The sequence below is a fragment of the Pristiophorus japonicus genome, chromosome 22 (genome assembly GCF_044704955.1).
Source record: "Pristiophorus japonicus isolate sPriJap1 chromosome 22, sPriJap1.hap1, whole genome shotgun sequence".
Taxonomy (NCBI): Eukaryota; Metazoa; Chordata; class Chondrichthyes; family Pristiophoridae; genus Pristiophorus; species Pristiophorus japonicus.
Window position 1 is genome coordinate 36220792 of NC_091998.1, and position 27821 is coordinate 36248612.

A 27821-nucleotide genomic window follows, 5' to 3' on the forward strand; every position below is an offset into this window, starting at 1 on the left:
TCAAAGAAAGAAGTAAGGCGATGATAGATAGAAAGGCTGGGGCCACAGGCAGCAGTCACAATATGCACTGCACAACAGTAACAGCTTCACACAACAGCAGCACACAACAACACACAACAGCATTCTGCTTACCTTGGGCTTGATGGGCTGCTGCGGATAAAGTAGAAGGGGCACATTGGCAATGAAAGGGGAGACCAAATTGGCCATATCCACTTCTGGTATCTCATTGGAGAGAATATCTTTATCAGCAAGTGTCCCTCGGACCGACTGGCACAAGTGTAGAGCACTGCACACCACCTCAGGGTTCTCCTGTCAAAGGAGAGAGAAAATGAGATGTGCCAAATTTGACCGTTTTCTAACTCACAGGCAGTCCCAGCAATGAAGAGCTAAACCCCAATGTTCTTCCTTTTTATGACCTCTCTCCTCAAGGTTCTGGGATAGTTCCATGGGTGCCCACTATTTATGAATGAGCCCAGACTGTTGGCAGAATTGATCATGGAAAGTACCAGTGAGTCCATGCCGATGTTTATGCTCCACACAAGCCTCTTCCCACCCTTTAACCGTATCCTTCTATTCCTTTCTCATGTGTTTATCTAGCTTCCCCTTAAAGACATTCACATTTTTCGCCTCAACCAATGTGTTAGTGAGTTCCACATTCTAATTCTCTTGCCTTCAACTGGGCAGGTGGGCGGGGGGGGAAGAGAAGAGGAGAGGGATCTTGTTTAAACCATGTACTACTTCACTGGAGCATCGACATACGATCTAAGACAAGAAAATCCCAGTTTACCAGCTCTGCCCTGAGAATGTCCAAGATGATCGGCAAGTAGTCATCGACTAATTCGTTGCATTGAGTGGTCATGGTGGGGTTTGGAAGCAGGGAACAAGCTTTGGTCAAGTAACTTCGCATCTCTTCCTGGAAGGTAAAACAAGCACATCAAACCAAACACTCAACAAACTTTCGTAGAATTCAAGAACTATTTGAACAATCCCGAGTAGATGAGAATACATTTCCCTATTTGGTGATGGTGCCGAGATAGGCAGGTATGGTTAGACAGCCCTGGGAGGCTCCGACAGCCGCCGCCATTCCTACTTGCACGGCACTCAGTGCCACCATGCAGCCGCATCCTACATGGCTGTTTGGTTTAACTCTTTTGTCCAAGGGCTAAACCTGGAAAAACCCACTGAAGGAGACAAACAGATGTGTTTGTGGAGAGAGACGGTCCTGTTAGCCCACTAATATACAAGCACACTAATGTTTGTAAGCAAGAAAAGGCCATTTCGCCTGAATGATGGGGAGCACGGCCTTTTTCTGCTCATATATTAGCTAACAGAAGTTACCACTCACACCAGGTGTTACTGTATATCATTGACTGATGATGATCGAAGCTCCCGAGATCGTCCTCTGCACCTTGTTAGTGCAGCAAGCCGAACCCCATTGTGTTTGGGACTGTCCATGGTTGCCCTCTCATTGCCATATTCTGTACTGTGGCTGGGTCAGGAATTAGCTCATCCACCTTTTGATGACAGGGTGGATGCAGAGAGGATGTTTCCCCTGAAACTAGGGGGCATAGTTTCAGAATAAGGGGTGGCCTATTTAAAACAGAAATGAAGAGAAATTTCTTCTCTCAAGAGTGAATCTTTGGAATTCTCTACCCTGGAGAGCTGGGTCATTGAATGTATTAAAGGTGGAGATAGACAGATTTTTTTAAATATAAGGCAGTCAAGGGTTATGGGGAGCGGGCAGAGAAATGGAGTTGAGGTCAAGATCAGATCAGCCATGATCTTATTGAATGGTGGAGCAGGCTCGAGCTTCTGCTCCTATTTCTTATGTTCTGAAGGGGTTAAAATCATTAGTATTTCTAAAAGCTAAGCTTGTAATTCTCAGGATTGTGTGTGATGGGAAAGCAGGCTTATCGTGGAGAGGCAAGCTGTAGGAACAGCTGATTCACATAGCATGGTACCAGATAACTATGCAAAAGGATTGAAACACTCCAGTTTGAGTCATTAATAACAAATATAATCAAGGACACATAGGTCTGGGAACAAGTTTTTTATAATTACTTAACCGTAGAAAAATAATGATGTAGCACGTAATTAATCAGCATAAGAGGCGCACGGAAGTGACATAATGAAATTGTATGTACCAATGAAATTGTTAAAATTAGGCGAGGACTTGTGACGTGACGTGTTAGGGGAAACAACCAATGGAAAACATCCACAAGTATGCTTCATGATTCTGTATGTATTTTGAATGTATAAAAATAGCAGCCCCAAAGCTGCTCGGAGAATGACTGGTTGGGTCACCGAGTTACTGAACTCATGGAGAAGCCGTCTCTCCCTCGATCGACTACTTTATAATAAACGATTCTTTTCTCCGAAACAGACCTGTGTGGAGTATCTTTGTAATACTCCACAACAGTTCTATGTTCTTATTTTCTCCATCAAGGTTCTTGCTCCTCTCCTCCAGGCAATGGCCCTTTCTGAATGTGACAGGGGTGTTATACGCTGCCGGGCACTACAGGGTGACCAATCACAAACTGCGCTGCCTGTGATTGGTCACCCTGCAGTGCCCGGCAGCGTTTAAGAACCCGACCTGATACACATACGCCTCAGAACTCTATTAAAAGATTCAGGAATGAAAATCTCTCATAAAACAGTCCCAATTCCTGTCAGCAGTTCCAGAAAGTGCAAAGTCAGACAAGCTGGAAGCGCTACAGTACACTGAAGTGTCAGAATGAAGCTGCAAAGTTCACCCCTTCTATGCCAGGGTGACTGCGGAGTGAGATACCCCAGTGCCGAGAGTGTATTGCACATCGCTGGATGGAGATTAGAGATTACTATAAGCAACAAGTGACACTCAGCTACTAGCCATATGTCCTCCACATTTAGAGATGTCGAGATGTGAGAGATACTCTCTATCCTTCGTAACAGTAAATATTTAATTATCTGACCACTGTGCAACATTAACATTTACATAATAGAGGATCAGTAGGAATAAGCAGAGAAATTATAGGAAACATTAGCACTCTAACACAGTCAGCCTGGAGCACACCCACAGAGCTCTCAATCTTGTTCTGATCCCCCCCTCACCCAGTGTTCAAGCTCTCCGCCTCACGAAAATAAATGCGGTAAATGCGCTGTGGGAAAAAGGAACTAGGATGGGTTCAAACTCTAAATGGTGTTTCAAATCCTCATTTAGCAATGTGACTGCGCATCTTTTGCGACATTGTGCAGCTGTTTCTGTTCCAAGTCCATCACATTTAGAATACCACCCGCAGAGTTTGGGAATGGTGGAATGGATGAATAGAACCCTTAAAACAGCCCTGGCTAAGGCGATTCAACAGACCGGTCGATGCTGGGCAGACTTGTTGCCAACAATTTTGATGTGGCTGCGAGCCACCCAGAGACGAACCGCCGGACTCACCGTACGAGTTGATGACTGGGAGGGCCATGAGGTTACCGGAGGGGACTGTGACCGGTGGGGCCGATCTCGGACCTCTCTGGGACAGGGTCAGGCGGTAAGTCATGGAGCGCAGTGAGCAATTCAAGGGGATGCGGCAAGAGGTTTGATCAACAAGATTGCTTGGATAAACAGCAGAACTTGGGATCACCAGCAGAGGTGCCCCAGATGGGAGAAAGGGTGAAGGTGATTAATAAGGAGACTGGGCTCTCCCCCAGATGGCCGTACGAAATATTACTCACTAGCGATACGTGCACGTGTGGCGCGATACGTGGACAGGGTCGGTGGAAACACTGGTCACAGTTGAAGAAACTCACTAATCAACAAGCAGACAGCCCCAGGGCATCTGCTCTTTATGACCCACAGGTAACAATGATAAGCTGCGTCTGGGTGGGGATAGCCCTAGTGGGAATCTCGATCGCAACGGCTTACAACACACCGCTAGCAAGGGACGGAGAAGGAGCATGTTGTCACCCAGGAAGCCTCACCGGTCCACACAAAGGAGAACTTCCCTGGATTGTGGCGGGTTGGAGAATGCAGCACCGATGGTGCAGTGATTCAGACTCTGAGCGAAAGCGATGTATTCTGGTACTGGAAATGGAGGTGGATGTAGAGCTGCGAGCTGGGCGCCCGTTTTTCGCGCCTAAAACGGCGCCAGAAAAAAACCGCGCTATTCTCGAGCGCTTTGCAGCTCCTTGTCTGTTTGGCGCGGCGCCCAGGGAGGCGGAGCCTACACTCGCGCCGAATTTGTAAGTGGGAGGGGGCGGGTACTATTTAAATTAGTTTTTTTCCTGCCGGCAACGCTGCGCGTGCGCGTTGGAGCATTCGCGCATGCTCAGTGTGAAAAAAAACATTGGCACTCGGCCATTTTTGTAGTTCTTTGTAGCTGTTTAATTTTTGAACATTTTTTAATAAAATCACATTGCCATCAGCACAGAGGCTACCCTTCTCACTGTCTTCTTCCCCCCTCCCCTCCACGGCAAAAAACGGCTCTCTCCTTCCCCTCCCTCCCCTCCGCGGCAACAAGCCGCTGTCTCCTTCCCCTCCCTCCCCTCCACGGCAACAAACGGCTCTCTCCTTCCCCTCCGCGGCAACAAGCCGCTGTCTCCTTCCCCTCCCTCCACGGCAACAAGCCGCTGTCTCCTTCCCCTCCCTCCCCTCCCTCCACGGCAACAAGCCGCTGTCTCCTTCCCCTCCCTCCCCTCCCCTGCGCGGCAACAAGCCGCTGTCTCCTTCCCCTCCCTCCCCTCTCTTCACGGCAACAAGCCGCTGTTTCCTTCCCCTCCCTCCCCTCCACGGCAACAAGCCGCTGTCTCCTTCCCCTCCCTCCCCTCCACGGCAACAAGCCGCTGTCTCCTTCCCCTCCCTCCCCTCTCTCCACGGCAACAAGCCGCTGTTTCCTTCCCCTCCCTCCCCTCTCTCCACGGCAACAAGCCGCTGTTTCCTTCCCCTCCCTCCACGGCAACAAGCCGCTGTTTCCTTCCCCTCCCTCCCCTCTCTCCACGGCAACAAGCCGCTGTTTCCTTCCCCTCCCTCCCCTCTCTCCACGGCAACAAGCCGCTGTCTCCTTCCCCTCCCTCCCCTCCCCTGCGCGGCAACAAGCCGCTGTTTCCTTCCCCTCCCTCCCCTCCACGGCAACAAGCCGCTGTCTCCTTCCCCTCCCTCCCCTCTCTCCACGGCAACAAGCCGCTGTTTCCTTCCCCTCCCTCCACGGCAACAAGCCGCTGTTTCCTTCCCCTCCCTCCGCGGCAACAAACCGCTTTCTCCTCTCCCCCCCCCCCCCCCGCCCAGCGGCACAAACGGCTTTCTCCCCCGCCCCTCCCCTCCCGCTCAGCGGCACGAACGGCTTTCTCCCCCGCCCCCCCCCTCCCGCTCAGCGGCACGAACGGCTTTCTCCCCCGCCCCCCCCCTCCCGCTCAGCAGCACGAACGGCTTTCTCCTCCCTCTCTCGCTCAGCGGCACGAACGACTGCAGAATTCTCCCTGGCTGAAGCACTTTCACACAGGTAGGAAGATGGTTTATTTAATTTTTTCTTTGCTTATAAAAGTTTATTCAGGTTGGATTTATTTGTATAATATTTGTATAAGTATAAATAAGGATTTATTATAGAATTTAATGACTTCCCTTCCCCCCCCTACCTCGTTCTGGACGCCTAATTTGTAACCTGCGCCTGATTTTTTAATGTGTAGAACAAGTTTTTTCAATTCTACAAAAATCTTCACTTGCTCCATTCTACTTTAGTTTGGAGTACGTTTTCACTGTGGAAACTTTCAAATCAGGCGTCAGTGGCCGGACACGCCCCCTTTTGAAGAAAAAATTCTGTTCCAAAGTAGAACTGTTCTACCTGACTAGAACTGCAGAAATAAAAATGTGGAGAATTGCGATTTCTAAGATAGTCCGTTCTCCACCAGTTGCTCCTAAAAATCAGGCGCAAATCATGTGGAAACTTGGGCCCTACGTGTGGGGGTGTTCCATATGAACATCGTAGTCGGACGGCCAACAGCAGCAGCAGCGAGGAGGTCCAGATCCTCCCCAGCAGAATCGCGTACACAAAAAGCTGTGCAGGTCAACCAAAAGGGACAAGGCCTGTATTACAGGGACTCGGGCGACGTTAGTTTGTTTTGAAGGAGGTTGTAGCCAGTACCAATTCCCCTGTGTGGCCAGTAAAGAAGCACTGAATATGGTGACTCCCCGGGAACATCCCATAGTCACAGTCCCCTTTGCTGAAAAATACTAGTTAAAAAAATAATAGAAAATAAAACCGACACAGAAGCCTCAGCTTTTGTGCCAAGAACAAAAAACAAATAAGCTTTATTGAGTGAAAGGATGTTGTTTAAAAGTTTTCAGTTTGTATGAAAGTATGTGTTTGTGTGGAAGTTTTCCTGACTGTGGAATGTTTGGGGTGGGAGTTAATTAATTTTTCATTTGTCTGAAAGCCTCTCTTTTGAAAAGAAAGAGAATGAAACGCACAAAAGACGTGTTGTTTAACAAAAGATAAAACTTCAGCTTTGAAGTTACGGTTACTAAAAAAAGCCAAATTGAACGTTTTAATTGGATTGCAAGTAAAATGTGTGGTCTTGTTTTAAATCAATTTGAACGTTTAAAAAGCACCGTTTTCTTTAGTGTTCCTTTTTAAAAATTTGTCGGAGCTACAATTGAGAGGAAGCTCCACCCTCTTTTCCCTTTTGTGTAAAATGTATTTGTGAAGTTTGTTAAATACAAAAACGAATTGAGTATTTTTACAGTTCATTGGAAAGGCATCGAAGAAAGAATACGGAAACTGACGTAAAATTACTGTGTTATGTTATTTTATTTTATCTGCTCTGTATTGTATTTAGATAATAACATATTGGCTACGAAAAAAAAATTGGTCTGAATTTAATTTGAATTATTAAGGTTAATTAACCAATGAAAACCGGACTTTCATTGTGGCCATAATGAAATTCTGGTTATTTCAAACTGTGAATGTCCCTAGTTCCGTGTATGAGACTTTCATCAGATTGAAAAGAAAATAATAAAAGACAAGACCCTCAAAATAGTGGGAGACACTGGGGAAAACCCTGCAGAAGGACCTCTGGAGCAAGGGGAGCCCCACAATTGTAGCGCGCTGGAATGGGAGGACCCCCAGGCAATTAAACATGAAGGAAGAATTAAACTACTGCTAGACGCATCTACAAAACCGGCCCAATCGGCGAAGGTGAAAGCTCACCAGAAAGTGGTTAACGCAGTACAGAAAGGGAATGAGGCCGCAGACATAGCTGCTTGCGAAGCAGCTGAGTCCCTGGACCCAGATCCCGTTTGTGCGCGAGCAATCGGGGGGGGAAGGACATGGACATTAAACAGTTACACTCTTTTACAGATGAGAAGGAAAAGGTAGAATGAGTGCGCCTGGGTGCAGACGATGTATGGAGGCTTGATGATCGAGTCATAGCTCCCGAGTGTATTAGAAAAATGCTGATGGAACTACACCACGGCATAGACCACCGGGGGCGCAATGCCATGATCACGAGCTTACAGAAAGAATGGTGGTGGCCAGCTCTGGGACGCCAGGTAGCCAAGTACTGTCAGTTATGTATTACATGCACACAGCACAGCTCAGGAAGGGCAGTAAAATTGACTTCATTGGGCCACTCGTCACAGCACGTAATACTATCTAGTCATAGTGGATCAGTTCACTAGGTGGGTGGAGGTGTTCGCCACTCGCGACTGCACCGCAACAACTGTTGCCAGGATATTGGCCGAGGATGGTATTCCCCAATACCAGTTCAGATAGATTCAGATCAGGGTACACACTTCACGGGAAAGGTATTAAAAGAAGTGATATGGTATGTGGAACTTCTGCTTGATCCCCATTCAGCTGCCAGTAGCACATTGGCCCGAGGGACCTGTGGCTCTTGGATCTATGGGCATGTACCTCACCTCATTTACAATATAGCTCTGCCTCTAAAAGGGCTACTACACTCAGGGGTAGCCTTGATAATAAAAGGTGGGATAAAGACAGTATAGAGAAAGGATCTTAGCTCCGAAAATCAAGAAATAGAATCAGTTTGGGTGGAGCGAAGGAGCAAAAAACATTAGTGGGAGTTGTTTATAGGCCCCCACGACGTAGTGGTAATGTAGGGCAGAGTATAAATCAGGAAATTAGAGGTGCATGTAACAAGAGTGATACAATAATCATGGGGGACTTTAATCTACATATAGATTGGGTAAACCAAATTTACAGTAATCGTGTGGAGGATGAATTCATGAAATGTATACAAGATAGTTTTCTAGATCAGTATGTTGAGGAGCCAACTAAGGAACAGGCTATTTTAGATCTCGTATTGTGCAATGAGAAAGTGTTAATTAATAACCTGGTAGTTAAGGGCCCTTCGGGAAGCGTGACCATATGATAGAATGTTATATTAAGTTATTTCGTTAAATCCGAAACTAGTATCTTAAATCTAAACAAAGCAAACTACGTAGGTATGAGGGGCGAGTTGGCTAAAGTAGATTAAAAGATATGAAGGTAGACGAGCAATGGCTAGCATTTAAAGATAATATCATTTACAACAAATATGCATTCCTTTAAGGCACAAAAACTCCACAGAAAAAGTGGTCCAACCGTGGCTAACAAGAAGTTAAAGATAGTATTCGATCAAAGGAAGAGGCTTATAATGTTGCCAAGAGCAGTAAGCCTGAGGATTGGGAAGATTTTAGAATTCAACAAAGGAGGTCCAAGAAATTGATAAAGAAAGGGAAAATAGAATGAGAGAGTAAACTAGCAAGAGACATAAAAACAGACTGTAAAAGCTTCTATAGGTATGTAAAAAGATCAGTGAAAGTAAATGTGGGTCTTACAGTCTGAGACTGGAGAAATTATAATGGGAAATATGTAAATCGCAGAGAAATGAAACAAATACCGTGTGTCTGTCTTCACTGAAGATGATGCAAAAAACCTGGAAATAGTGGAGAACCAAGTGAACGAGGAACTGAAAGAAATTAGTTTTAGTAAAAAAAATTGTACTGGAAAAATGAATGGAACTGAAAGCTGATAAATCCCCTGGACCTGATGACCTACATCCAAGGGTTTGGAAGAGCTGACTATTGAGATAGTGGATGCATTGGTTGTCATCTTCCAAAATTCCACAGATTCTAGAAAGGTTCCCAGGGATTGGAAGGTAGCTAATGTAACCCTGCTATTTAAGAAAGGACAGAGAGACGAAAAAGGGAAACTACAGACCAGTTAACCGGACATCAGTATAGGGAAAATGCAAGAATCTATTAAGGACGTGGTAACAGGGCGTTAGAAAATAATAATAGGATTGGGCAGAGTCAACACGGATTTATGAAAGGAAATAGAGTTTTTTGAAGTTGTAACTCGCAGAATGGATAAGGGAATCAACTGATGTCGCGTATTTGGCTTTTCAGAAGGTATTCAATAAGGTATGACATAAGAGGTGATTAAACAAAATTAGGGTTCATGGGATTGGGGGTAATATATTAACATGGATTGAGGACTGGTTAACGGACAGAAAACAGAGAGTAGGAATAGACAGGTCATTTTCGGGCTGGCAGGCTGTAACTAGTGGGGTACCGCAAGGATTGGTGCTTGGGCCCCAGCTATTCACAATCTATATCAACGATTTGGATGAGGGGACCAAATGTAATATTTCCAAGTTTGCTAATGATACAAAGCTAGGTGGTGATGTAAGTTGTGAGGAGGATGCAAAGAGGCTTCAAGGGATATAGATAGGCTAAGTGAGTGGGCAAGAACATGGCAACTGGAATATAATGTGGAGAAATGTGAAGTTATCCACTTTGGCAGGAAAAATTGAAAAGCAGAGTATTTTTTTAAATGGTGAGAGATTGAGAAATGTTGGTGTTCAGAGGGACCTGGGTGGCCTTGTACACCAATCACTGAAAGTTAACCTGCAGGTACAGCAAGCAATTAAGAAAGCAAATGGTAAGTTGGCCTGTATAAAAAGAGGATTTGAGTATAAGAGTAAAGACGTCTTACTGCAATTATACAGGGCCCTGGTGAGACCGCACCTGGAGTATTGTGTACAGTTTTGGTCTCCTTACCTAAGGAAGGATATACTTGCCAAGGAGGGCGTGCAATAAAGGTTCACCAGACTGATTCCTGGGATGGGGGGATTGTCCTATGAGGAGAGATTGAGTAGACTGGGCCTATATTCGAGAGTTTAGAAGAATGAAAGGTGCTCTCATTGAAATATGCAAAATTCTAACAGGGCTTGACCAAGTAGATGCAGGGAGGATGTTTCTCCTGGCTGGGGAGTCTAGAACCAGGGGTCACCGCCTCAGAATAAGAGGTTGGTCATTTAAGACTCTGATGAGTAGAAATTTATTCATTCAGAGGGTGGTGAATCTCTGGAATTCTCTACCTCAGAGGGCTGTGGAGGCTCAGTCTTTGAGTATATTCTGGACAGAGATCGATAGATTTTTGAATATTAAGGGAATCAAGGGACTGAGAGAAATTTAGAACTCAGCACAGGAGGACTAAGGGTCTAATTATAAGGGGGGAAATAGAGTAAGAGAGGAAGCTTGCAGGGAACATAAAAACTGACTGCAAAAGCTTCTATAGATATGTGAAGAGAAAAAGAAGATTAGTGAAGACCAACGTAGGTCCTTTGCAGTCAGAATCAGGTGAATTTATAATGAAGAACAAAGAAATGGCGGACCAATTGAACAAATACTTTGAATCTGTCTTCATCAAGGAAGATACAAATAACCTTCCAGAAATACTAGGGACCGAGGGTCTAGCGAAAAGGAGGAACTGAAGGAAATCCTTATTAGTCAGGAAATCGTGTTAGGAAAATTGATGGGATTGAAGGCCGATAAATCCCCGGGGTCTGATAGGCTGCATCCCAGAGTACTTAAGGAAGTGGCCCTAGAAATAGTGGATGCATTGGTGGTCATTTTCCAACATTCTATAGACTCTGGATCAGTTCCAATGGACTGGGGGGGTAGCTAATGTAACACTACTTTTTAAAAAAGAGGGAGAGAGAAAACAGGGAATTATAGACCAATTAGCCAGACATCGATGGTGGGGAAAATGTTGGAATCAATTATTAAAGATGAAATAGCAGCGCATTTGGAAAGCAGTGACATGATCGGTCCAAGTCAGCATGGATTTATGAAAGGGAAATCATGCTTGACAAATCTTTGAGAATTTTTTGAGGATGTAACTAGTAGAGTGGACAAGGGAGAACCAGTGGATGTGGTGTATTTTGACTTTCAAAAGGCTTTTGACAAGGTCCCACACAAGAGATTAGTGTGCAAAATTAAAGCACATGGTACTGGGGGTAATGTATTGACGTGAATAGAAAACTGGTTGGCAGACAGGAAGCAGAGAGTCGGAATAAACGGGTCCTTTTCAGAATGGCAGGTGGTGACCAGTGGGGTGCCGCAGGGTTCAGTGCTGGGACCCCAGCTATTTACAATATACATCAATGATTTAGATGAAGGAATTGAATATACTATCTCCAAGTTTGCAGATGACACTAAGCTGGGTGGCGGTGAGAGCTGTGAGGAGGATGCTGAGAGGCTGCAGGGTGACTTGGACAGGTTAGGTGAGTGGGCAAATGCATGGCAGATGCAGTATAATGTGGATAAATGTGAGGTTATCCACTTTGGTGGCAAAAACAGGAAGACAGATTATCTGAATGGTGACAGATTAAAAAAAGGGGAGGTGCAACGAGACCTTGGTGTCATGGTACATCAGTCATTGAAGGTTGGCACGCAGGTGGTGAAGAAGGCAAATGGCATGTTGGCCTTCATAGCGAGAGGATTTGAGTATAGAAGCAGGGAGGTCATTTCTGCAGTTGTACAGGGCCTTCGTGAGGCCACACCTAGAATATTGTGTTCAGTTTTGGTCTCCTAATCTGAGGAAGGACATTCTTGCTATTGAGGGAGTGCAGCGAAGGTTCACCAGACTGATTCCCGGGATGGCAGGACTGACATATGAGGAGAGACTGGATCAACTGGGCTTGTATCCACTGGAGTTTAGAAGAATGAGAGGGGATCTCATAGAAACATATAAAATTCTGACAGGATTGGACAGGTTAGATGCAGGAAGAATGTTCCCGTTGCTGGGGAGTTCCAGAACCAGGGGTCACAGTCTAAGAATAAAGGGTAAGCCATTTAGGACCAAGATGAGGAGAAACTTCTTCACTCAGAGTGGTTAACCTGTGGAATTCTCTACCACAGAAAGTTGTTGAGGCCAGTTCATTAAGATATATTCAAAAGGGAGTTAGATATGGCCCTTATGGCCAAAGGGATCAAGGGGTATGGAGAGAAAGCAGGAAAGGGGTACTGAGGTTGAATGATCAGCCATGATTTTATTGAATGGCGGTGCAGGCTCGAAGGGCCGAGTGGCCTGCTCCTGCACCTATTTTCTATGTTTCTATATGGGGATGGTGCAGGAACTTGGAGTTGGTGCAGGAAAGTGGAGTTGAGGTAGAAAATCAGCCAAGATCTTATTGAATGGGGGAGCAGGCTCAAGGGGCCGAATAGCCAACTCCTGTTCCAAATTCTTATATTCCTATGTACCTCTGTAGCGTTATCCTTCAGAAGGTTTCCCATCACAGATAGAACTTCTTTGCACAGATCACAAGGGACACTTTTCTGAAATAAAACAAGAACATAGTAAGTACCAATATAGTAGAGAAAAGGTCTTTGCATCATAGAATCATACAACGGTACAGCACTGAAGGCCATTCGCTATCGAGTCTGCACCGGCTCTTATGAAGAGCATTCCAGTCAGTCCCAATTCCCTGCTCTTTCCCCATATCCTGGCAATTTTTTTTCCATGTAGTATTTATCGAATTGCCTTTTGAAGGCTGCTATTGAATCTGTATCCACCGCCCTATCAGGTAGTGCCTTCCAAATCCTAACCTCTCGTTGTGTAAATATGTTTTTCCTCATGTCGCCTCTGGTTCTTTTGCCGATCACCTTAAATCTGTGCCCTCTGGTTATTGACCCTTCCGCCATTGGGAACACTTTCTCTTTATTTACTCGTGTCTAAACCCTTCATGATTTTAAACACCGCGATCAAATCTTCTCTTAGCCTTCTCTGCTCCAAGGAGAACAACCCCAGCTTCTCCGGTCTATCCACGTAACTGAAGTCCCTCATTCCTGGAATCATTCTCGTAAATCTCCTCTGCACCATCTCCAGGGCCTTCACATCCTTCCTAAAGTGCAGTGCCCAGAATTGGACACAATCCTCCAGCTGGGACCGAACCAGTGTTTTATACAGGTTTAGCATTCTGGCTTTTGTTCTCTATGTCTCTATTTATAAAGCCCAGGATCCCACATGCTTTGTTAACCTCTCCTGCCACCTTCGAAGGTTTGTGTACAAGCACCCCCAGGTCTCTCTGTTCTTGCATCCCCTTTAAAATCAGACATTTAGTGTGAATGGCCTCTCATTCTTATCCTTCCTTCCAAAATATATCACCTCACACTTCTCTGTGTTAAATTTCATCTGCCAGGTGTCTGCCCATTGCACCAGCCTGTCTAAGTCCTCTTGAAGTCTATCACTATGTTTCTCACCGTTTTTTTACACTTCCAAACTCTATGTCATCTGCAAATTTAAAAATTGTGCCCTGTACCCCCAAGTCCAAGTTATTAATATATACCAAAACAGCAGTGGTTCGAGTACTGAATTCTGGGAAACACCACTGTATACCTCCCTCCAGTCCGAAAAATAGCCACTCATCACAACTCTGTTTTCTCTCCTGTAGCTAATTGTGTATCCATGCTGCCACTGCCCCTTTTATCCCATGGGCTTCAATATTGCTAAAAAGCCCAATATGTGACACTTTATCAACGCCTTTTGAAAGTCCATATGGACATCATCAACTGCACTGCCCTCATCCACCCTCTCTGTTACCTCATCAAAAAATTCCATCACGTTAGTCAACACGATTTGCCCATAACAAATCTATTCTGGCTCTCCTTTATTAGTCCACACTGTCCAAGTGGAATTTTCTCCCAGATTATTGTTCCTAAAAGGTTCCCCACCACCGACGTTAAACTGACCGGCCTATAGTTGCTGGGTTTTGGGGGTAACGAACTGACGTGGATGGTATTGGGGGGTAATGTACTGATGTGGATAGAGAACTGGTTGGCAGACAGGAAACATAGAAACATAGAAACATAGAGAGTAGGTGGAGGAGTAGGCCATTCGAGCCTGCACCGCCATTCAATGAGTTCATGGCTGAACAGGCAACTTCAGAAGCAGAGAGTTGGGATAAACGGGTCCTTTTCAGAATGGCAGGCGGTGACCAGTGGGGTGCCGCAGGGTTCAGTGCTGGGACCCCAGCTATTTACAATATACATCAATGATTTAGATGAAGGAATTGAATGTAATATCTCCAAGTTTGCAGATGACACTAAGCTGGGTGGCGGTGAGAGCTGTGAGGAGGATGCTGAGAGGCTGCAGGGTGACCTTGGACAGGTTAGGTGAGTGGGCAAACGTGTGGCAGATGCAGTATAATGTGGATAAATGTGAGGTTATCCACCTTGGTGGCAAAAACACGAAGGCAGAATATTATCTGAATGGCGGCAGATTAGGAAAAGGGGAGGTGCAACGAGACCTGGGTGTCATGGTACATCAGTCATTGAAAGTTGGCATGCAGGTTCAGCAGGCGGTGAAGAAGGCAAATGGTATGTTGGCCTTCATAGCTAGGGGATTTGAGTATAGGAGCAGGGAGGTCTTGCTGCAGTTGTACAGGGCCTTAGTGAGGTCTCACCTGGAATATTGTGTTCAATTTTGGTCTCCTAATCTGAGGAAGGACGTTCTTGCTATTGAAGGAGTGCAGCGAAGATTCACCAGACTGATTCCCGGGATGGCAGGACTGACATAAGAGAGACTGGATAGACTGGGCCTGTATTCACTGGAATTTAGAAGGATGAGAGAGGATCTCATAGAAACATATAAAATACTGACTGGACTGGACAGGTTAGATGCAGGAAGAATGTTCCCGATGTTGGGGAAGTTCAGAACCAGGGGACATAGTCTAAGGATAAGGGGTAGGCCATTTAGGACTGAGATGAGGAGAAACTTCTTCACTCAGAGTGTTGTTAAGCTGTGGAATTCCATACCGCTGAGAGCTGTTGATGCCAGTTCATTGGATATATTCAAGAGGGAGTTAGATATGGCCCTTACGGCTAAAGGAGATCAAGGGATATGGAGAGAAAGCAGCAAAGGGGTACTGAGGGAATGATCAGGCTCGAAGGGCCAAGTGGTCTACTCCTGCACCTAATTTCTATGTTTCTATCCTTCTCCCCTTTTTTGAGTGTAATATTTGCAATTCTCTTGTCCTTTGGCACCAGTCCTGTATCTAAGGAGGAGTGGAAGATTGCGGCCAACACCTCTGCAATTCCTCCCCTTACTTCCCTCAGCAACCTAGGATGCATCCCATCTGGACTGGGCGACTTATCCACTTTAATTACCGCCAGCCTTTCTAGTACCTCCTCTTTATTTTTTACCTCATCCAGTATCGCGGCAACCTCCTCGTTTACCGTAGCTTTGGCAAAGTCCTCTTCCTTGGTAAACACCGATGCAAAGTACTCATTTAGTGCCTCAGCCATGCCCTCTGCTTCCCCCGCTCGATCTCCATTTTGGTCCCTAATCAGCCCAACCGCTTCTCCTTTTACTGTTAATATGCCTATAGACTGTTGAATTCCCTTTCAGCCGTTAATCTATTCTCGTACTGTCTCTTTTCCCCTCTTATTTCCTTTTTCACTTCTCTGTACTTTTTATATTCAGCCCGATTCTCCTTTGTATGATCAAGCTGGCATCTGCCATACTTCTGCTTACATTTAATTCCACAAGGGCGAAATACCACCAAACTCCAGACCAGATCAAACAGAAGTGCAGAACAGCCCGAGGTAACCAGGACCAGACTGAATGATCTGTACAGTTATAATGAAGTAAGGGGGCTTATTTGACAGACTTTGAAACTACAATTTATCCTTGGATGCAAAACTGTTCTGAAAGACAGATTGCCGGTGTAAAATTCACTCAGCCCTCACACCCGGATCCCCCTTCCTCAAGCCCACTCTCTGCCCAGCTTCCCCCCACCCTTCCCAAGCTCATCTCGTCCACGACATCCTCCTCCTGCTTCGACCCGTCCCACCCCTGAGCAAACCCGCTCCAGGTCCCCGTACTACCCAACAGTTTACGATTCCCTCTCAAATCCTTCCCTTTCAAATCTGCCATCATCACCACTCCCAAAACACACCCAGCACCCTTTTCTTTCTAAAGTGCCATCACCTCCCGATCCTCGCCACAACTCCATGTTGAATCGGCATTCTGGTTTCCTGCCCCTCCCACAGCACCAAAGCAGTCCGAATCCAAGTAATTAACATTCCCGTCACCACGGTGCATTATCCCAGCTGCCTTTTCAAATAGACATAAAAGGTCAACTTTTGGGACGAGATTCCACCATTACAAAGTACTTTGGGATCAAATTCCAGAACTCCACTTAGGCGAGAGGTGTGAAACAGCGGCCCTGGTTATAAGGGACTGATCACGAGACTGTGTCCCTGGTTATAAGGAGCTGATCATCAGACATGGTCTTGGTTATAAGGTACTGATCACTAAACAGTGGCCCTGGTTATAAGGAAATGATAACCAGAATGGCCCTGGTTTATAAGGGACTGATCACGAGACAGTGTCCCTGGTTATAAGGGACTGATCACTAGACATGGCCCTGGTTATAAGGGACTGATCACGAGACAGTGTCCCTGGTGATAAGGGACTGATCACTAGTCACGGCCCTGGTTATAAGGGACTGATCACTAGACAGTGTCCCTGGTTATAAGGGACTGATCACGAGACAGTGTCCCTGGTTATAAGGGACTGATCACTAGACATGACCCTGGTTATAAGGGACTGATCACGAGACAGTGTCCCTGGTTATAAGGGACTGATCACTAGTCATGGCCCTGGTTATAAGGGACTGATCACTGAACATGGCACTGGTTATAAGGGACTGATCACCAGACATGGCCCTGGTTATAAGGGACTGATCACCAGACATGGCCTTGGTTTATAAGGGATTGATCATCAGACATGGCCCTGGTTATACCGGACTGATCACTAGACAGTGACCCTGGTTATAAGGGACTGATCACTAGACAGTGTCCCTGGTTATAAGGGATTGATCATCAGAAATGGCCCTGGTTTATAAGGGACTGATCATGAGACAGTGTCCCTGGTTATACCGGACTGATCACCAGACATGGCCCTGGTTATACCGGACTGATCACAATACATGGCCCTGGTTATAAGGGACTGATCACTAGACAGTGTCACTGGTTATAAGGGACTGATCACTAGACATGGCCCTGGTTATAAGGGACTGATCACTAGACATGGCCCTGGTTATAAGGGACATCGAGTCTGCTGATGAGAAAGTGGTGCAGATCTAAGTGCGATGAAATGCCATTTACAGCAGTATTCCAGTCGTATTCTACTATTCTAACAGTAGTAGTGATGTTGGGGAGGGCATCAAACAGGAAATTAGGAGTGCATGCAATAAAGGTGCAGCAGTTATAATGGGTGACTTTAATATGCACATAGATTGGGCTAGCCAAACTGGAAGCAATACGGTGGAGGAGGATTTCCTGGAGTGCATAAGGGATGGTTTTCTAGACCAATATGTCGAGGAAACAACTAGGGGGGAGGCCATCTTAGACTGGGTGTTGTGTAATGAGAGAGTATTAATTAACAATCTCATTGTGCGAGGCCCCTTGGGGAAGAGTGACCATAATATGGTGGAATTCTGCATTAGGATGGAGAATGAAACAGTTAATTCAGAGACCATGGTCCAGAACTTAAAGAAGGGTAACTTTGAAGGTATGAGGCGTGAATTGGCTAAGATAGATTGGCGAATGATACTTAAGGGGTTGACTGTGGATGGGCAATGGCAGACATTTAGAGACCGCATGGATGAATTACAACAATTGTACATTCCTGTCTGGCGTAAAAATAAAAAAGGGAAGGTGGCTCAACCGTGGCTATCGAGGGAAATCAGGGATAGTATTAAAGCCAAGGAAGTGGCATACAAATTGGCCAGAAATAGCAGCGAACCTGGGGACTGGGAGAAATTTAGAACTCAGCAGAGGAGGACAAAGGGTTTGATTAGGGCAGGGAAAATGGAGTACGAGAAGAAGCTTGCAGGGAACATTAAGGCGGATTGCAAAAGTTTCTATAGGTATGTAAAGAGAAAAAGGTTAGTAAAGACAAACGTAGGTCCCCTGCAGTCAGAATCAGGGGAAGTCCTAACGGGGAACAAAGAAATGGCAGACCAATTGAACAAGTACTTTGGTTCAGTATTCACTAAGGAGGACACAAACAACCTTCCGGATATAAAAGGGGTCAGAGGGTCTAGTAAGGAGGAGGAACTGAGGGAAATCTTTATTAGTTGGGAAATTGTGTTGGGGAAATTGATGGGATTGAAGGCAGATAAATCCCCAGGGCCTGATGGACTGCATCCCAGAGTACTTAAGGAGGTGGCCTTGGAAATAGCGGATGCATTGACAGTCATTTTCCAACATTACATTGACTCTGGATCAGTTCCTATCGAGTGGAGGGTAGCCAATGTAACCCCACTTTTTAAAAAAAGGAGGGAGAGAGAAAGCAGGGAATTATAGACCGGTCAGCCTGACCTCAGTAGTGGGTAAAATGATGGAATCAATTATTAAGGATGTCATAGCAGCGCATTTGGAAAATGGTGACATGATAGGTCCAAGTCAGCATGGATTTGTGAAAGGGAGATCATGCTTGACAAATCTTCTGGAATTTTTTGAGGATATTTCCAGTAAAGTGGACAAAGAAGAACCAGTTGATGTGGTATATTTGGACTTTCAGAAGGCTTTCGACAAGGTCCTACACAGGAGATTAATGTGCAAAGTTAAAGCACATGGGATTGGGGGTAGTGTGCTGACGTGGATTGAGAACTGGTTGTCAGACAGGAAGCAAAGAGTAGGAGTAAATGGGTACTTTTCAGAATGGCAGGCAGTGACTAGTGGGGTACCGCAAGGTTCTGTGCTGGGGCCCCAGCTGTTTACATTGTACATTAATGATTTAGACGAGGGGATTAAATGTAGTATCTCCAAATTTGCGGATGACACTAAGTTGGGTGGCAGTGTGAGCTGCGAGGATGCTATGAGGCTGCAGAGTGACTTGGATAGGTTAGGTGAGTGGGTAAATGCGTGGCAGATGAAGTATAATGTGGATAAATGTGAGGTTATCCACTTTGGTCGTAAAAACAGAGAGACAGACTATTATCTGAATGGTGACAGATTAGGAAAAGGGAAGGTGCAACGAGACCTGGGTGTCATGGTACATCAGTCATTGAAGGTTGGCATGCAGGTACAGCAGGCGGTTAAGAAAGCAAATAGCATGTTGGCCTTCATAGCGAGGGGATTTGAGTACAGGGGCAGGGAGGTGTTGCTACAGTTGTATAGGGCCTTGGTGAGGCCACACCTGGAGTATTGTGTACAGTTTTGGTCTCCTAACATGAGGAAGGACGTTCTTGCTATTGAGGGAGTGCAGCGAAGATTCACCAGTCTGATTCCCGGGATGGTGGGACTGACCTATCAAGAAAGACTGGATCAACTGGGCTTGTATTCACTGGAGCTCAGAAGAGTGAGAGGGGACCTCATAGAAACGTTTAAAATTCTGACGGGTTTGGACAGGTTGGATGCAGGAAGAATGTTCCCAATGTTGGGGAAGTCCAGTAAGGGGTAAGCCATTTAGGACCAAGATGAGGAGAAACTTCTTCACCCAGAGAGTGGTGAACCTGTGGAATTCTCTACCACAGAAAGTAGTTGAGGCCAATTCACTAAATATATTCAAAAGGGAGTTAGATGAAATCCTTACTACTCGGGGGATCAAAGGGTATGGCGAGAAAGCAGGAAGGGGGTACTGAAGTTTCATGTTCAGCCATGAACTCATTGAATGGCGGTGCAGGCTAGAAGGGCTGAATGGCCTACTCCTGCACCTATTTTCTATGTCTCTATGTTTCTATGTTTCCCCAATTAAACAGCTGTTGCTGAAAAGAGAACTATTTCGAAGAGATCACAGAACTTCTCCAGTATAATCCGCATTTAGTGTATTTGGGTAAAATGGGAACTGTTACCTAACCATTCCAGTGATATTTGCTAGCAGTGTCTGGCTTCCCGAAATTAGAGCCAGTAGCCTGGGTCTGACTGAACTCATTTAACTTGTGGATTGTGCAGCAACAGGGCCAGATGGAGATGGTTCGAGTCATTCCCCCGCTGCAGGCCGGTAACCCCCGGAGCAGGTTAGGCTGGTGCTGGTTTGGGTGCATGTATCCCTCAGCCCCCTTTCCCCCCACCCCGAGGTGGTGGGGAAGCTTCTTCAAGAACCGCTGCAGTCCTTGTGCTGATCCCACTCCCATGACGGGGTTGAGTAGGGAATTCCAGGAATTTCTCAGTTGAAGCCAGTTGCTGTATAGTTTTAGCAAAATATTATAGAATCATACAGCACGGGGCCATTCGAGTCATGATGGCCTGTGGCGGCTCTCTGCAAGAGTTAAGCAATCAGTCCAACTCCCTGCTCTTTCCCCATAACCCTGCAAATCTCTCCATTTCAAGTATTTATCCAATGTCCTTTTGAAAGTTACTATCGATTCTGTTTCCACCGCCCTTTCAGGCAGCGCGTTCCAGATCATCATAACTCGTTGAAAAAAAAATTCTCATTTCCTCCTGGATTTTTTTGCTAATCAGCTTAAATCTGTGCCCTCCGGTTACCGACCCTTCTGCCACTGGAAACAGGTTCTGCTTATTTACTCTATTAAAATCTTTAATGATTTTGAATACCTCTATAAAATTGCTCTTTAATCTTCTCTGCACTAAAGAGAGCAACCATCGCTTTTTCAGTCTCTCCACACAAAACTGAAGTTGCTCATCCCTGGTATCATTCTAGCACATCTCCTGCGTACCATAGAAACATAGAAAATAGGTGCAGGAGTAAGCCATTCGGCCCTTCGAGCCTGCACCACCATTCAATATGATCATGGCTGATCATGCAACTTCAGTACCCCATTCCTGTTTTCTCTCCATACCCCTTGATCCCTTTTAGCCGTAAGGGCCACATCTAACTCCCTTTTGAATATATCTAACGAACTGGCCTCAACAACTTTCTGCGGTAGAGAATTCCACAGGTTCACAACTCTCTGGGTGAAGAAGTTTCTCCTCATCTCGGTCCTAAATGGCTTACCCCTTATTCTTAGACTGTGACCCCTGGTTCTGGACTTCCCCAACATCAGGAACATTCTTCCTGCATCTAACCTGTCCAATCCGTCAGAATTTTATATGCTTCTATGAGATCCCCTCTCATTCTTCTAAATTCCAGTGAATATAAGCTTAGTCGATCCAGTCTTTCTTCATATGTCTGTCCTGCCATCCCGAGAATCAGTCTGGTGAACCTTCGCTGCATTCCCTCAATAGCAAGAATGTCCTTCCTCAGATTAGGAGACCAAAACTGAACACAATATTCAAGGTGTGGCCTCACCAAGGCCCTGTATAACTGCAGTAAGATCTCCCTGCTCCTCAACTCAAATCCTCTCGCTATGAAGGCCAACATGCTATTTGCTTTCTTCACCGCCTGCAGTACCTGCATGCCAACCTTCAATGACTGATGTACCATGGCACCCAGGTCTCATTGCACCTCCCCTTTTCCTAATCTATCACCATTCGGATATTCCGCCTCCCTGTTTTTGCCACCAAAGTGGATAACCTCATATTTATCCACATTATACTGCACCTGCCATGCATTTACCCACTCACCTAACCTGTTCAAGTCACACTGCTGCCTCTTAGTATCCTCCTTACAGCTCACACTGCCACCCAGCTTAGTGTCATCTGCAAACTTGGAAATATTACATTCAATTCCTTCGTCCAAATCATTAATGTATATTGTAGCTGGGGGCCCACTAAACCTTGTGGTACCCCCTGACATCCTTACTGCAGTGTGGTGGCCAGAATTGGACATAATACTCCAGCTGAGGTCGAAGCAGTGATTTATAAAGGTTTGACATAACTTCCTTGTTTTTGTATTCGATGCCTCTATTATAAAGCCAAGTATCACAGCTTAACCAATTTGTGAATGTGAACCCCAGAACTCTCTGTCCCTGCACCCCCTTTAATATTGTACCATTTAGTTTATATTGTCTCTCCTCATTCTTCCTTCCAAAGTGCATCACTTCACTAAGTGCATTAAATTTCATCTACCATGTATCTGCCCATTTCACCAGTCTGTCCGTGTCCTCCTGAAGGCTGTTAATATCCTCCACACTATTCACTACTTTTGAGTTTCGTGTCATCTGCAAGCTTTGAAATGATGCCCCTTGAATATTAAAGCAACGGCTTGTTTTCATGCTTTCACTCAGTGTGGGGCAGTGTCGGGTAATGGGTGTGAATTTCACACTCGGCATGGGGCAGTGTCAGGTAATGGGTGTGAGTTTCACACTCGGCGTGGGGCAGTGTCAGGTAATGGGTGTGAATTTCACACTCGGCGTGGGGCAGTGTCGGGTAATGGGTGTGAATTTCACACTCGGCGTGGGGCAGTGTCGGGTAATGGGTGTGAATTTCACACGGCGTGGGGCAGTGTCGGGTAATGGGTGTGAATTTCACACTCGGCGTGGGGCAGTGTCGGGTAATGGGTGTGAATTTCACACTCGGCGTGGGGCAGTGTCGGGTAATGGGTGTGAATTTCACACTCGGCGTGGGGCAGTGTCGGGTAATGGGTGTGAATTTCACACTCGGCGTGGGGCAGTGTCGGGTAATGGGTGTGAATTTCACACTCGGCGTGGGGCAGTGTCGGGTAATGGGTGTGAGTTTCACACTTGGCGTGGGCCAGTGTCGGGTAATGGACGTGAATTTCACACTCGGCATGGGGCAGTGTCGGGTAATGGGTGTGAGTTTCACACTCGGTGTGGGGCAGTGTCGGGTAATGGGTGTGAATTTCACACTCTGCGTGGGGCAGTGTCGGGTAATGGGTGTGAGTTTCACACTCGGTGTGGGGCAGTGTCGGGTAATGGGTGTGAATTTCACACTCGGCGTGGGGCAGTGTCGGGTAATGGGTGTGAATTTCACACTCTGCGTGGGGCAGTGTCGGGTAATGGGTGTGAGTTTCACACTCGGTGTGGGGCAGTGTCGGGTAATGGGTGTGAGTTTCACACTCAGCGTGGGGCAGTGTCGGGTAATGGGTGTGAGTTTCACACTCTGCGTGGGGCAGTGTCGGGTAATGGGTGTGAGTTTCACACTTGGTGTGGGGCAGTGTCGGGTAATGGGTGTGAGTTTCACACTCGGTGTGGGGCAGTGTCGGGTAATGGGTGTGAATTTCACACTCTGCGTGGGGCAGTGTCGGGTAATGGGTGTGAGTTTCACACTCGGTGTGGGGCAGTGTCGGGTAATGGGTGTGAGTTTCACACTCGGCGTGGGGCAGTGTCGGGTAATGGGTGTGAATTTCACACTCGGCGTGGGGCAGTGTCGGGTAATGGGTGTGAGTTTCAGGCTCACTGTGGGGCAGTGTCGAAATCTCGACTCTCAACTTAACTGAAAACAAGTGAAACTCAGACATAAACAGGCCCGGTAGATGTTCCTTTAAAAGATTTAACTTGCTACAAGGAAAAACCTTGCTGAGACAAAGGCTCCGCGAACGTTTCTAACAGTAATACAAAAACACACGAGCTTTATACAGAAAACAGACAAAGAAGTTATGGTTCCATCACATGTATCAGTTCTGCCCTTGCGGTCAGCAAATATAGATAAGGAGTTCTTCAATCACTTAACTAACATGGTTCCTTGTTTCAATTTCCTACTTATCTATACAGCCTTTATCTGGAACTTCTAAGATTCACCATTGCGACAGTTACTACTTGGGAGTATAATCCTAAAACAAAAGGGGCACTCTTTCTGTTAGGGGGGGTACGCTCGAGGTTCCCTTGCTCACACAGATGGCTCCCAAGCTTCTAAATTAATTGGCTATCAACCAAGGTTAACATGTTTATGCAGAAACAGGCTGTCTGCTGCAGGGGCTTCTGGGATAACTGAGACTTCATTTTGTTTTATTACAAAAGGGTACATTTAACAGAAAATGTGATTTTAAAAGTAAATTTCCACAGGCAGTGTCAGGTAAGGGTGTGAATTTCACACTCGGTGTGGGGCAGTATCAGGTAATGGGTGTGAATTTCAGGCTCACTGTGGGGCAGTGTCGGGTAATGGGTGTGAATTTCAGGCTCATTGTGGGGCAGTGTCAGGTAATGGGTGTGAATTTCTCAGCGTGGTGTCGGAAACATAGAAAATAGGTGCAGGAGTAGGCCATTCGGCCCTTCGAGCCTGCACCGCCATTCAATGGGTTCATGGCTGAACATGCAACCTCAGTACCCCATTCCTGCTTTCTCGCTATACCCCTTGATCCCCCTAGTAGTAAGGACTTCATCTAACTCCTTTTTGAATATATTTAGTGAATTGGCCTCAACAACTTCCTGTGGTAGAGAATTCCACAGGTTCACCACCCTCTGGGTGAAGACGTTTCTCCTCATCTCGGTCCTAAATGGCTTACCCCTTATCCTTCGACTGTGACCCCTGGTTCTGGACTTCCCCAACATTGGGAACATTCTTCCTGCATCTAACCTGTCTAAACCCGTCAGAATTTTAAACGTTTCGATGAGATCCCCTCTCATTCTTCTGAACTCCAGTGAATATAAGCCCAGTTGATCCAGTCTTTCTTGATAGGTCAGTCCCGCCATCCCGGGAATCAGTCTGGTGAACCTTCGCTGCACTCCCTCAATAGCAAGAATGTCCTTCCTCATGTTAGGAGACCAAAACTGTACACAATACTCCAGGTGTGGCCTCACCAAGGCCCTGTACAACTATAGTAACACCTCCCTGCCCCTGTACTCAAATCCCCTCGCTATGAAGGCCAACATGCCATTTGCTTTCTTAACCGCCTGCTGTACCTGCATGCCAACCTTCAATGACTGATGTACCATGACACCCAGGTCTCGTTGCACCTCCCCTTTTCCTAATCTGTCACCATTCAGATAATAGTCTGTCTCTCTGTTTTTACCACCAAAGTGGATAGCCTCACATTTATCCACATTATACTTCATCTGCCATGCATTTGCCCACTCACCTAACCTATCCAAGGAAAGGAGCATGCAGACCACGTGCAGTCGCATAGATGCAGCATTCAGCTTGCTTGACTGTCAGTGTCTCGCAGAGCGGCACTTCTGATAGTGCGAGATTGTTCGTTCTCCTCACACCAGTCTACCTCCAGCCCAGAGCCTCTGAGAACTGGATTGAACCTGCCCAACTTCAGTTTTCACAGAAACCAAAGGAAACTTTCCTCCCAGCAATCTGGGCAGGATCTGACCCCAGAGGTGAAAGGTCAGTGTCCAAAATACTGCAATCATTTCCCCGTTTAAAAACCCTCAATGGTCATCTAATGGCTTCCTAGCGAGGTAGTGGTCCCCATCTATTCCCCGACTGATCGTTTCAGTTAATATTACCTCACTAATCCACACCCACTGTGTCAGCTTATCTCTGAGTCTGAATGTTGTGGGTTCAAGTCCCATTCCAGGGACTTGAGCACATAAATCTAGGCTGACACTCCAGTGCAGTGCTGAGGGAGCGCCGCATTGTCGGAGGTGCCATCTTTTGGATGAGATGTTAAACTGAGGCCCTGGCTGCCCTCTCAGGTGGACGTAAAAGATCCCATTGCACTATTTTGAAGAGCAGGGGAGTTATCCCCGGTGTCCTGGCCAATATTTATCCCTCAATCAACATAACAAAAACAGATTATCTGGGTCATTCTCACATTGCTGTGCGCAAGTTGGTTGCTGCGTTTCCCACGTTACACCAGTGACTACACTCCAAAAGTACTTCATTGGATGTAAAGCGCTTTGGGACATCTGGTGGTTTTGAAAGGCACTATATAAATGCAAATCTTTCTTTCTTTTCACCCTCTGATAACCAACTAATTCCAATGAAAGAATACCTGCACAGGACACCACAAGCTAAGGAAAGCACGGATCCGACCAGACACAGCACTCCACCCTAAGCTGTGCTGGCACATTCACAGACAAGTAATTACAGGATCCAATTTAGAAAATAAATGTTAAATTGTGATCCACATCCAGCCGTTCAGTTGTGACACAAAGATCCATACAATAATGCAATGTTGCCATCAGGTCTATTATGCAGTTTAGTCCCAGTAAGCTGCAGGAAGAGCTGCCCAGGCAGCACGGTTTCATGTTGTGACCTACCACTAATTCAGGACCTCAAGTTACTCCCAGCTTCCGATTGTTACATAGAATTGCAACAGAGTCATCTCTGCTAATCCCACCAGCAATAACGCGAGTAAAAACCGAACTTCACCAGAACGAGGAGAGCCAATATAAAGTCAAGGATACAATGCGAAAGGAGGTTCAGGAAGAGAGAGACCTAGGGGTACATGTGCACAAATCGTTGAAGTGACAGTGCGGGTTGAGAAAGTGGTTAAAAAAAAATCATACGGAATCCTGGGCTTCTTAAATAGAGGCATAGAGTACAAAAGGAAGGAAGTTATGATGAGCCTTTTATAAAACACTGGTTCGGCCCCAGCTGGAGGATTGTGTCCAATTCTGGGCACCGCACTTTAGGAAGGATGTGAAGGCCTTGGAGAGGGTGCAGAAAAGATTTACGAGAATGGTTCCAGGGATGAGGGACTTCAGTTCCGTGGATAGACTGGAGAAGTGGGGTTGTTCTCCTTGGAGCAGAGAAGGTTGAGAGGAGATTTGATCGAGGTGTTCAAAATCATGAGGTGTCTGGACAGAGTAGATAGAGAGAGAAACTGTTCCTATTGGCGGAAGGGTTGGGAACCAGAGGACACAGATTTAAGGTGATTGGCAGAAGAACCAAAGGCGACATGAGGAAAAACTTTTTACACAGTGAACGGTTAGGATCTGGAATGCACGGCCCGAGAGGGTGGGGGAGGCAGATTCAATCGTGGCTTTCAAAGGGAATTGCATAAGTACCTGAAGGAAAAGAAATTGCAGGGCTACGGGGAAAGAGCAGGGGGAGTGGACTGGCTGAGGTGCTCTGGCAGAGAGCCGGCACGAGCTCGACAGGCCGAATGGCCTCCTTCTGTGCTGTAACCGTTCTATGGTTCTAAGAGAACCCGTTACCTGTTATTCAGTAACTGTACTAATCTCGGACGGAGACTGCTCCAACAGGCTCTTGTGATTGACAGGGATATGGGGCAATTGCAAACAATGTTTCCACTGACTTACCACAGTCGGCTGTCTCCACACAGTCTGCTGACAATGCTTCACAGCCCCACAGCCCGAGGCGGTCTTTACATCCTGACACCAAAAGTTGGGCCCTTCAGCACATCGCTCCTGCCCAGACAGTGGGGTGGCTACAGCTGCCAGGGGATAAACAAAGAGCTTGTAAATCACTTCAGAAGCAACATTCAATCATTAAGTAAAGGAGCATGGATTGCGATCAGGGGCGAGAATCCTGATTGACTATTGCGCTGTCCCAAACCTAGAGTTAATGACAGCATCCTGGGAGATCCCAGTATCTGCAGTCGTTCTTCACAATTATAGTTTCTCATTCCCAGTGAATCTAACTGCAGCTCACTTCGAAACGTGAGGGTTTCCACCCCTGGGCACTTTCCCACTTATTGCCAAGTCTCATGTTGTGAGTAGGCTGCGTGTCGTGGCCGGAAAACATACTGGACAAATGATAACTTGCATTTCTACACAGTCTGTAACAGAAACCCCAGCACAGTTTCTGTTACAGGCTGTGTGTAAATATAAACACAGCAATGGGGGCC

General features: G+C 46.2%; 1 protein-coding gene across 1 annotated transcript; it reads right to left on the reverse strand.

Moving 5' to 3' along the window:
- On the reverse strand, positions 1 to 27453 carry LOC139234608 (prosaposin-like; the record flags this gene model as incomplete). Its single annotated transcript, XM_070865296.1, has 4 exons — positions 1 to 309; positions 788 to 913; positions 12512 to 12586; positions 27274 to 27453. Coding segments are annotated over 4 exons (690 nt in total), but the record flags the coding sequence as incomplete, so codon positions are not given.
- Positions 27454 to 27821: the final 368 nt, after the last annotated feature.